The 21,189-nt window shown below is 30.0% G+C and overlaps 2 protein-coding genes across 2 annotated transcripts; both read left to right on the top strand.

The window, feature by feature from the left end:
- The first annotated feature begins 5,104 nt into the window (after positions 1-5,104).
- LOC124940498 (aconitate hydratase, cytoplasmic) lies at positions 5,105-10,982 on the top strand. The gene is made up of 20 exons (XM_047481019.1): positions 5,105-5,583; positions 5,678-5,782; positions 5,856-6,016; positions 6,090-6,182; positions 6,708-6,893; positions 7,064-7,225; positions 7,435-7,579; positions 7,663-7,805; positions 7,928-7,984; positions 8,063-8,142; positions 8,223-8,298; positions 8,447-8,632; positions 8,735-8,802; positions 8,967-9,085; positions 9,159-9,280; positions 9,360-9,458; positions 9,550-10,029; positions 10,111-10,209; positions 10,290-10,532; positions 10,603-10,982. Exons 1-20 carry the CDS (start codon positions 5,295-5,297, stop codon positions 10,669-10,671), a joined length of 2,982 nt encoding a protein of 993 aa, XP_047336975.1. The 5' UTR covers positions 5,105-5,294; the 3' UTR covers positions 10,672-10,982.
- A 6,286-nt stretch (positions 10,983-17,268) lies between these two features.
- On the top strand, positions 17,269-21,189 carry LOC124937414 (glutamate receptor 3.4-like). The gene is made up of 7 exons (XM_047477677.1): positions 17,269-17,457; positions 17,758-18,133; positions 18,232-19,517; positions 19,594-19,871; positions 19,939-19,970; positions 20,053-20,462; positions 20,536-21,189. Exons 2-7 carry the CDS (start codon positions 17,854-17,856, stop codon positions 20,989-20,991), a joined length of 2,742 nt encoding a protein of 913 aa, XP_047333633.1. The 5' UTR covers positions 17,269-17,457; positions 17,758-17,853; the 3' UTR covers positions 20,992-21,189.

Raw genomic sequence — 21,189 nt, 5'->3', positions numbered from 1 at the left:
GAAATAAGGAAAAAATATTGAAAAAAAAAATTTATTTTGATGTTTAATTTGATATAAAAAAATAAGATTAACACAAATTTTTTTTATTATTATTATAATACTTGTTTTAGGTTGCGAGTTTGAAACATACATATATAATTTTTAATTTTATTTTTAACCGTTTTTAAGTTTATGGGCGGGTCAACCCACAATCCGACCCAAATATCCATTTACTCTCACATATATTTATCTAGATTAACCACAACTCTCGACCCAGCAATCCGGACACTTTGAAAATTAAACATCATTATACTTTTATATATATATATATATATATATATATATATATATATATATATTAGTTTAAAAGTTGAACTTATATTTTTAAAACGTCCCGCATTAATCAAATTTTGTTTTGAATTTAAAATATATAGTCTTATTAGTCTAGTTGGTTAAAGGGTTGTACTTGTATTGTTAGGTTGCGAGTTTGAAACATACATATAATATTTTTAACCGTTTTAAGTTTATGGGCGGGTCAACCCACAATCCGACCCAAATATCCATTTACTCTCACATATATTCAAATTAACTATCGCTCTCGACCCGGCAATCCGATCACTTTGAAAATTAAACCTCATTTATATATATATATATATATATATATATATATATATATATATATTATTACAATAATTTGGAGAATTTGGACAAGAAATTAATGCTTATTTAAATGTGTAACTAAACTTTTGTTTTTATTTTTATTTTGAGAGCATCGCTTCCGTCTAAATTTTTTATATTTATTAGAATTTCGAATGACCAAGTGTTATATAAACTCGGGTCATAATCATATATTTATATTGTTATGGTACTATTTATATTTTGATGTCCTTAATAATATTCTCTTTTTTAGTAAAGATAACCAAATTTTATCTTGATGAACCACATCAAATTTGTTATTTCTTTATTATTTAGGTTTCACAATTTGTTTTAACAAATTGATATCAGACATTAAGATTTTTGTAATTGTTTGTTTTCTGTTTACAAAAATGACAACAATCAACATTAAAATCTACAAATTCATTTTTGAGAAACAGTTTCAGTTTATGTAAGATTAAGATACAAGTTTCAATTTAATTATGTAAGATTAAGATACAAGTTCTACAAAAAAAAAAAAAAATATGATTTATAGAGTTGCTGAAGTTGTGGGCATAACATAAATAACCTTTAAGATGAACATTCTGAAATAGATAGCACATTAAAAATTATGTTCATTTATGATGAAAATGATGTCATTAACGATGTTGAAGAAAAGAAGGTCAACCGGTTATGATTAGAAGTTGGAGAAACTCTATATAACGAAGTCGTTCATCAACAAGTTGCTTTCGAAACAACATTTATTTATCATGTAAGTCCAGAAAGGTATGCAAGTCAGAAAATATTTAGATTAATTGAATTCTATTTATATTAGAATTAAGGAATATTAATGTTAAGGTTGTCGATGAAAATTTTGCTTTAATTTTGTTAGTATGTTTGTAGAGATCATATGAAAATTTTGAGTAGTCTTTCATTGTTGGGAAAAATACATTAAAATTGTTAGACTACTCTTATTCTAAGGAGTTGCGCCATAAAATAGTTGGGGGTATAATTATGGACAATTAAGTATCGGGTTGTTTACAACGAAGGTAATGGGCGAAAGAAAGAGAAAAAACACAATAAGTTGAAGACGTCAAGTCTGCCCATTATTCGAGGGATCTACGACATAAGACAACTAATATAATTTTAGATAATTAAGTCTCGGGTTGTTTACCAGCGAATGTAATTGACAAAGGAAAAAGAAGAAGCACAACAAGCGGTCTAACAAACTTATTCAATCTTTCTCAACCATGTAAGACTACACAATTGTTTTATATGATATTGACAAAAATACTAACAAAATAAAAAAATATCTTGATCATCAACTTTAATATCAATATTTCTTAATTATAAAATAATAGAATTCAACTATAACAATTGTTTTATATGATATTGACATATCTTCTTGCATTTGCAGGGTGAACACACGTTGCTTAAAAATAGTTTGTTAGTGAACGACTTCACCCTGTAAAGGCTCTCAAATTTCAACTATAACCCATCGACATTATCCTATTATGAGACAACACTGATACATCATTTTTAAGGAAAAACATAATAATTGAATGTGTTTTCTTCTTATAATGACTATCTCAACGGTTATTTATATTTCTATTGATAACTTCAACGACCCTCCCACTTTGTTGTTTAGTTTCCAGAGTATACACCTTGATCAACTATAAATGAATTTTTTTATAAACTTATTGATCTTAAGGATTATTGATCTTAAGGATGACGGTTGACATCTCTCAATATAAAATAAATAATAAAAAAACTTAAATATATAATATCAATGTATTAAAATAAATTGTGAAAAATTATATAAATTTTAAAAATAACACGAATTTAACGTCATAACAAAAACATTATTCAAGAATATTAAAATAAAGATAACTATATACAGTTTGATAAATGATTGGATGAGTGAATATTTCGTCCTTAAAATTATAACAAATATACAACCTAATCGGTCATTAAAAAAATCAAATATTCAAGCCTATTCAACCCCTATTTATAATAAAATATTAATTTATACATTTGGGTAGCGTTTGTTATATGATATTAGTTATATAGATATTATTTGTAGGGGTTATAAGTTGGAAGGGGTATTAAGAGGTATAAGTTATATATGTTATTTGTATTTGGTTGAAAATATAAGAGGGTTATAAATTGTATAGATTTTATAATTTTTTGTTTTGTTAGTAGTATAAAATGTTGTATAAAATGTAAAAGACATTTTTGTCCTTTATATTTATATAAATTTAATTTAATTGTTAAATTAATATTTATTTAATTTTTTTTATTATTTCTCTTTATTAATGTATTTTTTTTTATTATTGTTTGTAATTTGTGAACACATTTTGTGTTATGTTATAAAATGATGTTAACAAAAATTTATGAACACATTTTGTGTAATGTTATAAAATAATTTTATCATAAATTTGTGAACAATTATAAAATGATGTTATCAAATGTAGTCCTTTGTTCATGTTCAATATTGAAATTTTGCTTCTCACCTATAGTTCTTTTACTTATTTGTTCATAGGGAAATCTTAAACTCTTTAGATCTCATTTAAGAATCAAATTTCTTACCACTATATTAAATCATGACTATAGTAATAAATAATTTTTTTTTATCTCATTTAAGAATATATCTAATTGATAAAATAAAATGATTCACAACCAAGCTATTCACACTACTCCATAATTAATAAGATTGACACCATATATTATCTTCTTTGATAACAAAGTTATATAGATTCGAAAAGTTTAATTATAAAAAGTGTAATTAAGATAACATGTCAAATACAAAGTATTTATTTTTCTTACTCGGTCTTCTTTCTTCTACCTCACTAGTTCTTGCATGATTTGACCCCGATGTAGGTTCTTTTCCTACATTTTCATACTCTATATCATTAGTTCCACTTCATTCTCCAACTGTCATTGCTTCTGCAGGTCCTTCAACAAATTTTCAGTTGTTCTATCTTTTCCAAATACAATACATCAATCCTCGTAAAATGGAAGAGACTTATCTCTCAATCCATGTGTATTAGAATTAATTTATTCAAAATAAAATTATAAAGTATAAAATTAAAATAAAAAATAAATTTAAATATAACATGAAAAAGTAAAAATAAAAAGAGAGAATAAGTTATGGATGAACTTTTTAAAAAATAAGCTTACAAAGAAAAAGTATAATATAAATATAAGGGTAAATTTGGAATCAATTTGTTTATAATGCTTTGTAACTAGTTTGACTAGGTACAAATTTGTACCTAGTTTGATATATAAATATAAACACTATTTGTACAAAAATTTCAACTAAAATACTTAATCAAATCTACTGTGTGAATTATTATCCTATATATAAAGGATAATCCTACTTAACAAACACTATCTTGAAATTAAAAGACTATCTTTATTACTTTCTCAACCTCTATCTTACTATTTTAATTTTATCATGTTTTCCTTGTTTCTTTTTAATGGGAAGAGTAATATTGTAAATAAAAAAAATATTTTTTTAATTTATAATATTGTTCCTCCTTTTGTGACAGAAAACATGAAGAGCATGGTAAATTGGGAGAAGAGAATCCTGCTCCTTTTATTGGGGTTGCATGTTTCTTTTTACAAGTAGGGCAAAGTAATATATATATATATATATTATTTTTTTTTTGTAAAAATTATTTTGCTCACTCCTAGAGGGAAGCCGTAAAAGAGGATCTTATTCTTTTACTTCCTACTTTATTTATAAGAATAGAACTTATTCATATATTACAATTGAATTATAAAATCTCATAATAAAACTAGAATGAGTGAAAAAAATTAGGTATACTAGGTATTGTTTGATCTTTAGATTTTTATGTAATATATTTTTTTTTTTAATTAAGAAAACTAGAATGACATCCCACTTCAATTCAAAGCGTTTTCAGTTAAAATCAAGTTTGTGAAATTTTGGTCTCTTAAACCGAATCTTATCATTGAGCTTGATAAAAAAATGGAGTTTTAAGTAATATTTATCAAAAACTCAATCTTTTTATTTATCAAAATACCAAAATTATCATTATTTAAAAATCATTCAATGGAAGGAAAAAATAAAAAATTTCCCAAAACCGATTTAAAAAAAAATATCAAACAGATTTAATATAAATTTTTTTTAATAAAACCATAAAAATAACCAAATATCAAACAATTTCCGAAAGTAATAAACAAATTAGTTAAGTCATTTAATAAATACTATTTATTTTATGTTTCCTAAATTAAATAAAAAAAAGTTAATATATAATATATATTGATGGCTAATATATTGTATTTAAGAAAGGAAAAAAATCAGTATTAATTAAATTCTATTATTGGACATTGTGGTGAGTTACTATTTATTGTAAAGTTATTACAACGTCCGAGTCAACTCGCCGCACTTTTCTCTCTATCCATTCCATTTTGTTCGATCTCGAGTTCCGAACTGAACCGGTATCGTCTTCTTCTTCTTTCTTCTTCTAAAATATCCAGGCACGCAACCCTAGGTCATTCTGCTCTCCACACGCCCGCCATACTCCACTCTCTTTCTCTCTCATCGCTCAATCATTTTCTCGATCAGTCACCTCCATTACTCCTTTGTTTGCATTACCGTTACAATAATAATAATAATAATCTTTCATTTGAATGCATTCATAATCTCTTTCTCCATCATGTATAAAACCATTCGTTCATCCGCTGCACTTCGCCGTGCATCCAGATCATCTCTCGCTGATTCCTCATCGTCTTATTCATCTCTATCTACAAATACTACCCCTTCTTCCCCAGCTCTATCGCATCAGTATAGATCTCTAAGTTCCTCTCCGGCTTTCCGTTACTTACGTTGCTCTGCTCCGCGGTGGAGTCACGGCGTCGATTGGAGGTCTCCTGCTAGCCTGACAGCTCAGATCAGGAGTGTTCCCTCTGTTATTGAACGATTCCATAGAACTATCGCTACCATGGGTATGTTTTAAATTCTGAAATCACATCGTTTTGTAGCCTTAATTTCGATATATGGATTATAAAGTTCTTATCTTTTTCCCCTGTTTGTTCTCAGCATCCGAAAATGCTTTCAACTCGATATTGACCAGCCTTCCTAAGCCCGGTGGTGGGGAGTTTGGAAAATTCTATAGCCTCCCTGCTCTAAATGATCCGAGGATTGGTAATTTTGTTGATGCATAGTACATCTCCTTTTGATCATCCTTTTCTAAATGTTTTTACTTCTGTGTGTGTAGATAAGTTGCCTTACTCTATTCGGATACTTCTTGAATCCGCAATTCGGAACTGTGACAACTTCCAAGTAACTAAAGGGGATGTTGAAAAGATAATTGATTGGGAAAATACCTCTCCTAAACAAGTGGAGATTCCCTTCAAACCAGCTCGTGTACTTTTGCAGGTGATTGCTCTTTTCTCGCTATTCATGTGCATACATGTTGATGTAATCTAATCTCTTAGGTATAATGTTTCAGGATTTTACTGGTGTACCAGCTGTTGTTGACCTTGCTTGTATGCGTGATGCCATGAACAAGCTTGGAAGTGACTCAGACAAAATCAATCCTTTGGTGAGTAGTTCTTTGCCACAATTATGTACAAAGATTAATCATTTTACATGCATAAAGAAGAAAATCAGAATAAAAGAAACCTTTGTTGCCTTCTTTTATGTTTTTATTTTTACTAATATATCCATCTCAATCAGAAATATAGCCCAATTTGAGATTGTAACCCTTGAAAAAATTTAACCAGATCAGCCGTAACTAGCATATATATCTTCTCTATATTACTAAGTTTTATGATTTTATCTGAATTTTACACTTCTATTCCTTATCACTATAGTGAGTAAAATAGAATAGTAAAACAATATCCTGAATCCGGAAGAATGTCCCTAGGAATTTCTTGAATTGTTGATGTAAGAAATGAGAATCATAGCAGCCTAATTCTTTCTGAGGATTTTTCTGCAAGAGATCTTACTTAAAATTATGGGTGCACTTGATGGTCTCTTGTTATGAGTCATTAATTTGATATTCTCTGAGACTTTTCAGATTCATCAGTTTCATAATTGTTTTCCATGATTACTATCCTGCATGTAGGTTCCTGTGGATTTAGTCATTGATCACTCAGTTCAAGTTGATGTTGCAAGATCAGAGAATGCAGTGCAAGCAAATATGGAGCTAGAGTTCCAAAGGAACAAGGAAAGATTTGCATTTCTTAAGTGGGGCTCGACTGCTTTCAGGAATATGCTTGTTGTACCTCCAGGATCTGGCATTGTTCATCAGGTCTGTAGCCGACTATTAAATGGTGCTGCTGTTATTGATCTGTTTGATGTATTAATTAATGTGTAACTATTACATAAAAAAATACTTTAGTTTTTCACTTGGTTTTTGAATTATTTGTAGTTAGCTTTATTTTGTTGAAATATATAGTTCATCTTGTTATTGTTTTTCAGGTTAATCTTGAATATCTAGGGAGGGTTGTGTTTAATTCTAGTGGACTTCTTTATCCAGACAGTGTGGTTGGAACCGATTCCCACACCACCATGATTGATGGATTGGGAGTGGCTGGTTGGGGAGTCGGAGGTATCGAGGCAGAAGCAGTAATGCTTGGACAGGTAACTGACTCTGTTTTCTTTCATTTTGGATCTTCAATAAATGTCCTTTCAATGTACTTGTATCTCAGTTTTCTGTTGTCAACTATGTGAAAGTTAATACAACACAATGCTTTTTCAATTTATAATGAAATTTGCTTTTATCAGTTCTGCAAAACTTAATGCAATAAAGAACTTTCCTGGTGATGATTTACTTTTTTCTACAATAACAGCCAATGAGCATGGTATTGCCTGGTGTGGTTGGATTCAAATTATCTGGAAAGCTGCCCAACGGAGTGACAGCTACTGATTTGGTTTTAACGGTTACCCAAATTCTAAGGAAGCATGGCGTCGTTGGCAAATTTGTTGAGTTTTATGGTAATAAAAAATGTTCCAAGACTTTAAACTTTCTTGGTTAATTTACTTCTACCCTCACTGTTTAAATTGCAATTTGTGATTAGGAAATGGTGTTGGAGAGATATCATTGGCTGACAGAGCCACCATCGCCAATATGTCTCCTGAATATGGTGCAACAATGGGTTTCTTTCCTGTGGATCACGTCACCTTGAAATATCTTAAGTTGACTGGAAGAAGTGATGAAACCGTGAGTATTTTCATCCACCCATCTGCTTGTTTCTTCACATGTGGTTTTGGTCACAGTGAAGATGATCACAGTGATGTTGTTATCTTATCCTATGTTATTCTTCTTCTCCTCCCTAAAAACAGATCGCAATGATTGAAGCATACTTGCGAGCTAACAACATGTTTGTTGACTATAACGAGGTATAAACTTTAATTCTCTGTTTTAATCTGAGTTTTGTTTTATGGTTATAACCCATCTTCCTCCCCCAAAATATTCAGCCTCAAGTAGAAAGAGCGTACTCTTCTTATCTGAATCTGGACCTTTCAGACGTTGAGCCTTGTATCTCTGGTCCAAAGAGGTCCTTACTTGTACTTATGGATTGTGTTTTCACAGGCAGTTGCTTTTACAGTAACGTTTAACTCCAGTTTTTATTTACAGACCGCATGACCGTGTTCCTCTGAAAGAGATGAAGGCTGATTGGCACTCTTGCCTTGACAATAAAGTTGGATTCAAGGTTATATGTGTTTCTTTGTTGTCTTGTGATTACCTACTTGCCCAAATTATCATTTTATGTAGAGAGTGAAAGGGAATAAGAAAGACAGTTAACTTTATTACTCTACTTAAAACTGCAAACTTTGTAATGTGTAAATAAATATTGATAGGGATTCGCTATACCAAAAGAGACTCAAGACAAGGTGGCTAAGTTTTCATTTCATGGGCAACCTGCGGAGCTCAAACATGGAAGTGTGGTGATTGCTGCTATCACTAGCTGCACTAATACATCAAATCCAAGTGTCATGCTCGGTGCTGCTCTAGTTGCTAAAAAGGCTTGTGAACTGGGACTAAAGGTATTCCATTTGAAGATTATTGGTAAATATTGTCAGTCTTCCCAAATTTATTGGGTGATTTGGTATCTTAAATTCTCCTTTGTGCTGGTATTTTTATGACAGGTCAAACCATGGGTGAAAACAAGTCTTGCTCCTGGTTCTGGTGTGGTAACAAAATATTTGCTTCAAAGGTACTGTTAACGTTGCTATTTTTCTAAAGTTATGCCTTTTAAGTGTTAATCACTTGTTCAAACATAAACCATCCAATATCTGTTATGGAGACGCATAATGAAAAATCTGGTGATTTTGGGATTTTATCATTTATAAAAGTGTCTTCTTTTTCTATTTGATGCAGTGGACTGCAGAAATACTTGAATGAGCAGGGTTTCAATATTGTTGGATATGGTTGCACAACTTGCATTGGAAATTCTGGAGATCTGGACGAATCAGTTGCTTCTGCAATCTCTGAAAATGGTAATTCTGTAGCTGTGTTTCCTTCTATTCTTCTCCAGTCTCCATATCTGACTTTACCTTCTCTCCTCTGTAGATATTGTGGCATCTGCAGTTCTTTCTGGGAATCGAAACTTTGAGGGACGTGTTCATGCCTTGACAAGGGCCAATTATCTTGCTTCACCTCCTTTAGTTGTTGCCTATGCCCTTGCTGGAACTGTAAGTAACAACGATGAAAATTTATGCTTGTAATTTCCCTACATTTCTTTTTGATAATTTCATTTTTTCTTTTCTGTAGGTTGACATTGACTTTGATAAGGAGCCTATTGGAGTTGGGAAGAATGGGAAGGATGTCTTTTTCAGGGATATCTGGCCATCCACAGAAGAAATCGCTGAGGTAAAAAAATCAGGCCCTTTGTAATAATCAGTAACGCTACGTCACAATATAATTTTTATAAGCCATTCTAACCGATGTCTATTCCTACTAGGTTGTTCAATCTAGCGTCTTGCCTGATATGTTCAAGAGTACTTACGAGGCGATCACAAAGGGAAATCCAATGTGGAATGAACTTTCAACTACTGCAGCTAAACTGTACTCATGGGATGAAAGTTCCACATACATTCACGAGCCACCGTATTTCAAGAACATGACAATGGAGCCTCCAGGTCCTTCTTCAGTGAAGGATGCATACTGTTTGCTGAACTTTGGAGACAGTATCACAACCGATCACATTTCCCCAGCTGGAAGCATAAATAAGGATAGTCCAGCTGCAAAGTATCTTCTTGAGCGTGGGGTGGAGAGGAAAGATTTCAACTCTTATGGTAGCCGTCGTGGAAATGACGAAATCATGGCTAGAGGAACTTTTGCTAATATCCGTCTAGTTAATAAGCTGTTGAATGGAGAAGTCGGCCCTAAGACAACTCATATTCCTACTGGAGAGAAACTTTATGTGTTTGACGCAGCCACTGTAAGAGTTGTTCTGTTCTATATTTAATCTTTCAATTGTTAATCAAACTATTAACATGAGAACTGCATATAACTTGTTAAGAGGTACAAAGCTGATGGACATGATACAATAGTATTGGCTGGAGCAGAGTATGGAAGTGGAAGCTCTCGTGACTGGGCAGCCAAAGGACCAATGCTGTTGGTTAGTGCGATACAAAATCTAATATGCTTATTTATTTTTTTCCTCCATGTAGTTATTGTAAGTTTTGTTTTAAACAACAGGGAGTTAAGGCAGTGATTGCAAAGAGTTTTGAGAGGATTCACAGAAGCAATTTGGTTGGAATGGGTATTGTTCCACTTTGCTTCAAGTCCGGTGAGGATGCAGATTCACTTGGATTGACAGGTCACGAACGATACACCATTGACCTACCAACCAAAATTAGCGAGATTAGACCTGGCCAAGATGTCACTGTTAAAACAGACAACGGAAAATCCTTCACCTGCACAGTTCGGTTCGACACTGAGGTATGTATAACATGATGTCTGGTGGGTCTAGTTGAGATTTTGGTTGTTTAACAAATGTTTGTATTTGCAGGTAGAGTTGGCTTACTTTGACCATGGAGGCATACTTCCTTATGTTATCAGACAATTGAGTAAGCAATAAACAGTAAGCATTGTTTTGAAAAGTTGAAACAAATGAAGTTGTTTCAAGAAGACCACAAACTCATCTATTATTACCTTACCTACCTGTCTACCTGAGTAGGTTCAATTTACTTTCAACTGCAGGCTAATAAATTTTGCAACTGCAAGAAATAAATTGTTTTTTCCAGCATTTAGGATCTTTTCATGAGTTCTACTATTGATTTTTTAAATTTATTTGTATTTCCTTCAACTCTTTCCTTGTACCTGCTCTTTGAGCAGAACCATATTGCAATGAAAACAATAATTGGGTTGAGTTATTTGTTTGTTCTTTTATGTTAGATCTCTTATTTTGTGTTTCTTTTGAAGTTATTTTAACTAATAAAATATTGGAAGAGAAGATTAATGGTGCAAATTTAAATAAAAATCCACATCTTATTTGTCTTTGAGATTAGAGATTTTTATTAATTACAGTAACAGATTAAAGTGGCAATTTTACCTTAGAAAATATCTAAGTTCAGCTCCAATGGAGGAGACCCTTAAATTTAAAGACTATTTGTTTATTCATCTCCTATATAAATTCATTAAGTTGACTTTTTTTCAAAAATTCAATTATGATTTGAAATCATCTCAACTACTTTCTTATTAATCAGACAATTCAATTTATTAATTAAAAAATATCTTTTATTTTTTAAAATAAATAAATTATTTTATAATTATATATAATTTTCTTTACAAAATATTTGCTTACCTACTCAAAATCACCTAAATTAACTATTTTTAAATAATACATGAAAAAAAGGCTCTAGAGTTGTTTTAATTATTCATATACAAACGTCACCTTTTTAAACTTGAACATATATATAATACTATATATTTTTAGTAAACATGATTTAGTTCAATAATATTATTCAAGTTAAGTTGGTATTTGAAATTGGAATAAATTGAGAGAATATCATCACTATGTGAGCATCTCAAAGGATAAAGGCTCTATATATTCAATGTATCCCGTCACCACTTGCATATTGAGTTAGATATGATTAATGATTTTTTTTATAGTTTAATTAAATTTTGGATTTTAGCTAAATTCATTTTAATGGATCTCAATTCTCAACGTGTAAACTAAGGATTAGTTTGATTCAACTTATAAATTTATATAATTTGTGATTGTGTAATAAGTTATTAAGTAATATTATCAATTAAATTATCACAAATAAATAAAATCAAGCATTTTTTAGTGTTTAATAAATAAGCTGAAAATTAGAGCAAATAAAAAACAATAAATTAGTGGGATGTTGCCGAAATCAAAAACAACAAAATAAATAAAATTAAACATTTTTTCACGAATAATTTAGAAAAAAAAAATCAAACTATTAAATATATCAAAACCACTTATTTAATGGGAATATTAAAATAAACAAAGACAGAGTTGAAAAGATTCTAAGAAAATATGATCCAACTTTGAAAAAACACTTATTTAATGGGAATGTTAAAATAAACAAATACAGAGTTGAATAGATTCTAAGAAAATATATATGATCCAACTTTGAAACTTAAAATTATGATTTTTCTTAGTTTGATCAAGTTTATAAACTTATATATATTTATATAATAATTTGTTACATTAATTTAAAAATTATTAATTTTTTTATAATTAAACATAATTTTTTTCATTACCTCCCTTATTTTATTTTACAGTGTCTTATTCTTTTATTATAATTTCTCTTTCTTTTTTCATTTTTCTATATTTTATATATATAACTTATTTAATAATTAATTATATAAAATAATAATAATATATATTTATATTATAATATAAATATATGTATGTATAAATTTATAGTGATATCGATATAAATTTTTAAAAAACTAATAAAATATTCTTATATATATATGATGTTTTTCTTTAATTGATTTTTATTTATCTAATTAAATTATTTTTTTAATTTAAGAAATTTATTAATAGTTATAATTATGTTAATAACAAATTCAAATTATTTAGAGTAAAAATATTAAAAATATATAATTTAATAGTGAGTTATTTATTGTTGATAATTTATAAAAAGAAAAAAATAAAGTTGTTAATATTTGAAAATAAATAATATATATACATATAAATATAAAACAAGTTGAGAGCTTAAACTTATGAATATAATCATACTTACTTTAAAATAAACTTAAATAAGTGAGTATAAACTAAATGAAACAAACCCTTTATTTAACTAATTGCATCTATTATTTGATTTCCTTAATATTTTTTTGCTATACAATTTGTTTTTAAAATTTTAGTCAACATCATTTGCATCCATCAATAGCTCAACTACAAATCCTCTTGTTTAAAATGTGAAATAAATCTTATATTCCAATAAGAACTTTGAGCTTGTTAAACTTTGAATTTTGTAAATCAATTCTATATTTTTTTTAAATATTAATATATAATGATAAAATAAATAAATAAAATATTTTAATTAGTGAATTAAATGATATAATTAATAAAAGTGATACAATATTATTTGATTAAGATTATTTAAAAAATTAAACCAAAAATAACTAAATTAGAGTTATGATTGGTGATCCTAATTTAATTTAAGAAATAATTATTAGTTACAAGAACATGTGTAAGATTCTGCATGAAGAAATTGAAAGACAAATTATTGAGAATTATGATCCACCATTTTTATTCTTTTATACTCCTTGTCCCTAAACCTACCTTTTTCTTCTCTTGTTTCTTCACACTAATATTCCCATCACTTCTGTCAAATAGTTACTTTTTTAAAAGAATGATACTATTTAATTAATATCATAAAAAATATTGAATAAAAATATTATTTTAACAGACAGTTTATAAATTATAAATATTTAACTATCATTTGAAATTGATTTTATTAAGGATATAATATTTAAACATGATGTTATGAGGTTTAAAATATTGAATATATTGTATATTGATTGGTAATAATATAATATGCACATGTCCATTTTTATTATAATATATGTTATTATTATTTTTTATAACCAGTTATGTCTATATTTACTATATGATAGGTAAAAATAAGTCTATTATACATTATTATTTTATTTATATATATATATATATATATATATATATATATATATATTATTTTAAAGCTGAACATGTGACCTTCTACCAAACTTTAATATTTTAAAACGTATTAGTTTAGATTTTATTAATCAAACTATAAGACTTTCATTTGACAGCAAGATTAACAAGACACTAACCTTGTTGACTATTTTTTATTTTTAAATTCAATAACAATTAAATATTTCATTTAATATCTCATCAAATATATCACTAAAATTATTAATAAAAATATATATATATTTTTAATAATTTTATTTTAAAAAAACAATTTATTATCCCTTTTAAATATTTTGACCAAAAATATTATCTTCTCAAAATCAAATGACATCAATATTTTTTATTTAAATAACTTCAAACTGAACAAGCTTTATATATTTTTTCATTTATTATTGTTGAATATTCTTTACAGGTCGGTAGAGTATTATTTACTAAAATATTATTATTTTGATGGAATATTATTTGGTTAAATGTTTCTTAAAATATTTTAAAATATGATAAAAGGATGTTTTCATACTCTAATGTGAGAATAAAAGAAGGAATAAGTATAATTGAGGAACAGTAAATAAAAGAAGGAATAATTAGTAATTTTTATTCTTAAACTGTTCCTCAATTACAAGATGATTCTTAAATAGGTAATATTGTTATTATACTAACTTTAAAAAAAAAAAAAACACTTTCATTTATTTTAAAAGCTAACCTTATTTGTAAGCAACCAATTGTGTATGTAAGATTGATTATTAATTTAGACTAATATAGTAATATAATGACTTTTAGTTACAACTAAAAATATGTTAAAAAATAACACATGAATGTAGTGTGAGGTAATGACGAAAACAAATTATCATGATTAAATTAAAAATTATTATTTTCAAATTAAAAGCAAATGAAGACCCTAATCTCATTATTTTTTAAAATTAATAATGATATAATTACAGATTTGAAAAAAATAAAATAAAATACAAATTTAAAATAATAATTAAATTAAAAACAAATAACCCCACCTTCCACTTTGTAAGTGACATTTATCATTACTTGTTTAATCCTTCAGTTTTTAAGGTTTTCTTCATGATTTTTACTTACAATTAAATTAAACCTCACTTTTTTAAATGATTTTTACTTAGTAATTAAATTAAAACAAAACCCACTTTATTTTTTAATTAAATATTAATTTAGTCACAACCGATTATCTGAATAGGTAGACACAATCTTTAATTCGTACGTCGATTGTTAAATAAGTGACATTAATATTTTATTTATTATAGTAATAATAAGAAGTTTGAAACTATGAAAAAATACTAAAATTTTGAGGTTTAAAAATTTGAAATCTCAATTTTTCCCATTCCCAACTAAGAGTCTCAATTTGATCATTCGATCAAAAATATAATGATTACGATCATTTTATTTATTTATTAAAATACAAAAATTATTTTTTGTTTAATTATTTAAAATAAATTTATTTAAAAGAAAGAAAATAAAATAATTTAAAGATATTTTAGTCAATAAACCTTAAAAAAAAAAATATGCTCTTTTTTTTTTTTTATCAAACATGTGTTATTTGTTTTAGGAAAAAAACTGATAAAATAAACTTTCATTAAACTAGCTCTAACAGTTTAATTTTTAAAACTGATAAAATATATTTTAGATTTTGTTAAGCTTATCCAATTAAACATAAAGTTTATAATCTATCATCCAATAATAAGTAGTTTAGTATCTACTAAATGAGACAAGATTTAGACAAATAATTATTAATTATTCTAAAAAAAAACATGACATTAAGCAATATTATATACTACCTAACTTAAGGTTAAAATGGGAATTGAAACAAATAACCGATTATACATCCTATATATAGATAGAATCAAGTCATCAACGACAAGTTGCATTAAATCTCAATTAATTAAATACGGAAGTGGGTCTGGTGGGCCGGGTTCATTTAATTTCATAAATGAAATTATAATTATCTCTCTTCATTATTAAATATATATTTAAAAAAAATTAAGTGTTGAATAAGTTAAGTATTTAAAAAATATAAATTTGAATGGAATATAAAAGTAATGTAAATTTAAATAATTAAATATATTAAATAAATATTTAATTATATGAATTAGTCTTAAATAACTCATTCTTCAATAATTCACATCTGTATAAATCTCATTATTTAATTGAGTAACTAAAATATATCTTTTTATATTATATAAATTATTTGAAAATGACCCAAAATAACCTAAAATGGAGCACGTCCTTCATCTCATTATTTAAATTATAAATATCAAAACTTCTATTTTATTTAATATAAAATTTTAAATATAATATATTTTTTTTGGTTAGGTGATGAGTTAATAATGATTAGTGATTTTTTTTTTTAAAGAATATGATTTTTTTTTTCAAAATTTTAAGAATATATTATTATATAATGATAATTTTTTTAAAATAAAATGTATTTTAGTATTTTAGACAATGAATAAAGTGATATACAAAATTTTTTGAATTGAAGTTTTTTTTTAAAGAGGAGTGATAGAGGGAGAGAATTTGAGGAAGGGGATGAGAGAGAATGACTTGACATCACCTCATTGTTTAGAAAAAGGGGAAAGTGGGAAGAAAGAGAGAAGAGAGAAGAGATAAGAGAGAAGAGAGAGAAATTATTTGATTTTTTCAGCCAATCATATTGCGGCACATTATTCCCTCTGTTATTCCCTCACTCAAATTCCCTCCCCCAATCATTTCTCTTTTTTAAATAAGCTGGGTTATTTTAAATAGGGGTGACAATTCGGGTCAGTTTCAAATTGACGGGTTTGGGTTGACAGTTCAACAGGTTGAACGATACTAACCTAGACATGTTTAGTAATTCGTGTTAAAATCTCTAACATGTACTTGACATGTTTATTTGTAATTGACCCGAACTCGACCCGATTTACTTAACTCAACTCGATGAAATTAATTCACATCTCTATTTCAAATTAAAATGACAATAACACAAAATAAAAATGAAGTTAAATCACAAATTCGTTTACAAATAACATACAAAAAAAAAAAAAATGAGGGAATAAAAACACGAAACTTGTAAATAAGTTATCGGGTTTATTTTATGTCATTTTAGGTCGACCCAATTTTGGCATGTTTATTAATCAGGTTAAACATGTCGACCTAATTTTGATCCGAACAAAAAAAAATATGATACTACCTGATTTTTTCGTGTTCGGGTCGGATCGTATTTTCGTGTCGGGTCCAAAATTCTCGACCCTATTTTAAAAGTAATGATGGGTGATAATTTCCGGATACAGTATTTAAACACCCTGAACCCACTAAACTCCTCAAATAATGATTGGGTTTAAACTATTTCTCATATAAGTCAAATTTCAAATTTAATTTATTTTTAGACCAGAAAAAACAATGGTCTAAAGAAAGAACCCTAATCCATCCAACAACTAGGCTTAATAATTTAATACATCCTTTTCTGTGTTTACAAACTGAGTGCATGTCCTTATTACAGTAAACGATGACCGATCGATCGAGGTCAAGACATTTTCCGGTTGTGTAGAAAGAAATGGCAAGTGGGTATGGAGCTGGAACAAAACCAGTAGGCCAGCCAGCCAGCCACCTCAATTAAAGCACGATTCTTTACTCACATTGCAAGCCTGTTCACATCTCCTTCTCAGTCAGTCGTCGTCGTGGAGCACAATATAACACCAACCCTTCATCTTCTTCCAGGTTCAATCCCCAATTATTATTACTCTCCACGTTCTTTTTTAGGGTTTTTCTTTTTCAAGCTTTCTCTATTCTTTATTCACTTGCTCTCAACCCTTTTCTTTTCTGTTCTTGTTGTAGTTGTTTCCACGTTTGACTCCATTATTCTATTGCTATCTATCTATCTAATTTCTAATGCTATAAATAAAGCTATCTTTAAAATGGTGTTTCGATTCTTCTCCTGCACAACAAGTATTCTTCTCTTCTCTTCCTTTTCGATTTGATTTCTCAAATTTAATCTGTAAATCTCTTCTTTTTTACAAGATTTCATGCACACAACGTGCTTGATGAAATGCTAATATGGGTTTCTCTTCTTGACAAGTGAGAACCATCTTCTATCAGTTTCTGGGTTTCTTTCAAATGGAGGTCGGCTTACTTGTCTATGGTTGGCTGATACTTCTTTGTCTATGCCTCCCCACCACCGAAGCTATATCAATCACAAAAACCCCCTCAAACACAACTAATTCTGTAAACATTGCAGCTCTTTTCACCTTTGATTCAGTTATTGGCCGTTCTGTAAAACCTGCAATTACTGCTGCTGTTCAAGATGTGAATTCTGATCCCACCATTCTTTCAAAGACAATATTGAATCTTACTTTCAGTGATACAAATTGCAGCGGCTTCCTTGGAATTATGGATGGTGGGTGAATAACTTACTAAATATCCTAAATCCTAATCTGCTTTTCAATTTCATAGGAAGATAGATATGAATTCATACTTTCTATTCTTCTCTTGTAGCTTTACAGATGATGGAGAAAGATATGGTTACTATAGTTGGTCCACAGTCCTCAGGAATAGCACACGTTATCTCTCACGTTGCGAATGCACTGCAAGTCCCTCTAGTTTCGTTTGCAGCCACAGATCCTACCCTTTCCTCCCTTCAATATCCATATTTCCTTCGAGCCACGGCTAGTGACTATTACCAAATGCTTGCCATTGCTAACTTCGTGGAATATCACGGTTGGAGGGAGGTGGTTGCAATCTACGTTGACGATGATTATGGAAGAAACGGAATCTCTGCATTAGGCGATGTTCTTTCCAAGAACCGAGCCAAGATTTCTTATAAAGCCGCATTTACACCTGGAGCTGTCCAGAGTGATATCGATGACTTGCTTTATAAAGTAAATCTAGTTGAATCTCGGGTTTATATTGTGCATGTTAATCCTGATTCGGGTATGAGAATCTTCAATTCGGCTAAGCGTATTGGGATGATGACAACAGGTTACGTTTGGATTGCTACAGATTGGCTTCCTTGTTTGTTGGATTCGACAGGGTTAACTCATAGTGATGGAACGACGGATCTCTTGCAAGGAGTCATCACTTTTCGACATTACACTCCAGAATCATCTCTCAAAAAGGATTTCACTTCGAGATTGAAAGGTTTAAACTCGTATGCATTATATGCCTATGATTCCATTTGGCTTGTTGCTCGTGCTCTCGACAGTTTCTTGAATGAAGGAGGAAACATCTCTTTTTCAGACAGTTTGAATAATCTACGTACTTTCGATGGAGGTGAGAAGCTGCTCCAAAACCTGCTTGGAGTGAACTTCAGGGGAATATCGGGGCAGGTTCAGTTCGATCACGAGAAGAATTTAATTCGTCCAGCCTACGATATCCTTAACATTATAGGTACGGGCTCTCAAAGAGTCGGTTACTGGACAAATCATTCAGGACTTTCGGTTGTTGCTCCAGAAACTATCTACAAGTTACCTCCAAACACGTCTACGCTTAATCAACATCTTTACAGTATTATATGGCCTGGTCAAACAACGACAAAACCGAGAGGATGGGTATTCCCTGAAAATGGAAAGCCTTTGCAAATTGCAGTGCCTAACCGTGTTAGTTTCAAAGCGTTTGCTGGTAAAGACAGTAGTAGCCCACTTGGGGTGAAAGGATATTGTATTGACGTTTTTGAAGCGGCTATAGCCTTATTACCTTACCCTGTTCCTCATGTGTATATTCTGGTTGGCGATGGTTTGAGAAACCCTAGTTACAATAATCTTGTTAACGGCATCACCCAAGATGTGAGAACCATTGACCTTTATTTTCTCAGTTTTCGCTTTTTTATTTGGATTATTTATATGTATTTGGTTGTTTCAGAAATATGATGCAGTTGTGGGAGATGTTGCAATTACTACAAATAGAACAAGGATTGTTGACTTCACACAGCCTTTCTTAGAATCAGGACTAGTCATAGTTGCACCATTCAAAGACCAGAAATCCAATCCTTGGGCATTTCTCAAGCCATTTTCTTTGGAAATGTGGGCTGTGACCGGAATCTTTTTTCTTTTTGTGGGTTCGGTTGTTTGGATTCTCGAGCATCGCACGAATGAAGAATTTCGTGGCCCGCCTAGACAACAGCTTGTAACAATCTTATGGTATGTCAGGCCGTCGATTTTTTATTATATTATGTTTTCTGACTAGATGTCTTTTTAATATTTGCAGGTTTAGTTTCTCGACGATGTTCTTTTCACACAGTACGCTCTCCTCGAACTTGTTTGTTATTTTCTCTAGTTTTTAGATAACCAACCTTAATGAAGATACTCAAATTGGTAATAGGGGAGAACACAACCACTACCTTAGCAAGGCTGGTGCTGATCTTGTGGCTATGGGTTGTATTGATCATAAATTCAAGCTACACGGCTAGCTTGACATCAATCCTCACAGTGCAACAGCTGACGTCAGGAATCGAAGGGATTGACAGCTTGATCTCAAGTACAGATCCGATCGGAGTTCAAGACGGTACATTTGCATATAATTATCTGATCGAAGAACTTAACATACCTGAATCCAGGCTTAAATCATTAAGGGACCAGGAAGAGTACATCAATGCACTCGAGAGAGGTCCGAAACGAGGAGGGGTGGCTGCCATTGTGGATGAGCTTCCTTACATAGAGCTCCTTTTGTACAATACTCATTGTGAATTCAGGATTGTCGGACAAGAATTCACAAAGAGTGGATGGGGATTTGTAAGTAAAAGAAATTTGTTAATCTTGTTATTCAATTTTATTTATTTTTGATTTGGGTATGGCGATTTTTCAGGCATTACAGAGGGACTCTCCACTGTCAATGGATTTGTCGACGTCGATTCTGCAACTATCAGAAAACGGGGATCTCCAAAGAATCCATGACAAGTGGTTGACGGGAAATGGGTGTTCTGTTGAACAAACTCAAGTGGAAGAAAGCAGGCTGTCTCTGGATAGTTTCTGGGGATTATTCCTGATTTGCGGTTTGGCAAGTGTTCTTGCTCTTATGATATTCTGCTGCAGGATTTGTTCACAATATCGTAGGTTCAGTTCCGGGGCAGAGCCGGTGATTGATGAGCCATCAACAACGCCCGTGAGGATCAGGCGGACCACAACTTTCAAGGGCTTGATTAATTTTGTTGACAGAAAGGAAATGGAGATCAAAGATATTCTTAAGCGTAAGAGTAGTGATAGCACGAAAGATTTAACCAGCCCGAGCTCCAGTACAGGACATCCAAACGCTCAACCATGAGGTTGGGTTCTCTTTCGATCTAGAAAATCTGGTGTTTAGGATGCAAATAGTAAATGCTTACTGCAGAAGCCAATAAATTATTTAAGCTTTTGTTGCCACTTGGAAATAACATCTTTGTATATTGTATAAATTAAGTTTATGATAATCTTCAAGACCCAAATAGTTTTGAAGATATCATGACACTACTTTATAGGTGTA

The sequence above is a fragment of the Impatiens glandulifera genome, chromosome 5, assembly GCF_907164915.1.
Source record: "Impatiens glandulifera chromosome 5, dImpGla2.1, whole genome shotgun sequence".
NCBI classification, from domain to species: domain Eukaryota; kingdom Viridiplantae; phylum Streptophyta; class Magnoliopsida; order Ericales; family Balsaminaceae; genus Impatiens; species Impatiens glandulifera.
Note: the sequence above shows the minus strand (reverse complement) of the source record. Positions and strands in the feature narration are given on the sequence as shown.

Coding starts and splice junctions, on each gene's coding strand:
- LOC124940498 (XM_047481019.1), top strand. CDS start 5,295: ATGTATAAAACCATTCGTTCATCCGCTGCACTTCGCCGTGCATCCAGA. Junction 6,017..6,089: donor CAGCTCGTGTACTTTTGCAG/GTGATTGCTCTT, acceptor ATAATGTTTCAG/GATTTTACTGGTGTACCAGC. Junction 6,183..6,707: donor CAGACAAAATCAATCCTTTG/GTGAGTAGTTCT, acceptor TCCTGCATGTAG/GTTCCTGTGGATTTAGTCAT.
- LOC124937414 (XM_047477677.1), top strand. CDS start 17,854: ATGGAGGTCGGCTTACTTGTCTATGGTTGGCTGATACTTCTTTGTCTA. Junction 19,518..19,593: donor TTAACGGCATCACCCAAGAT/GTGAGAACCATT, acceptor TGGTTGTTTCAG/AAATATGATGCAGTTGTGGG. Junction 19,872..19,938: donor CAGCTTGTAACAATCTTATG/GTATGTCAGGCC, acceptor TAATATTTGCAG/GTTTAGTTTCTCGACGATGT.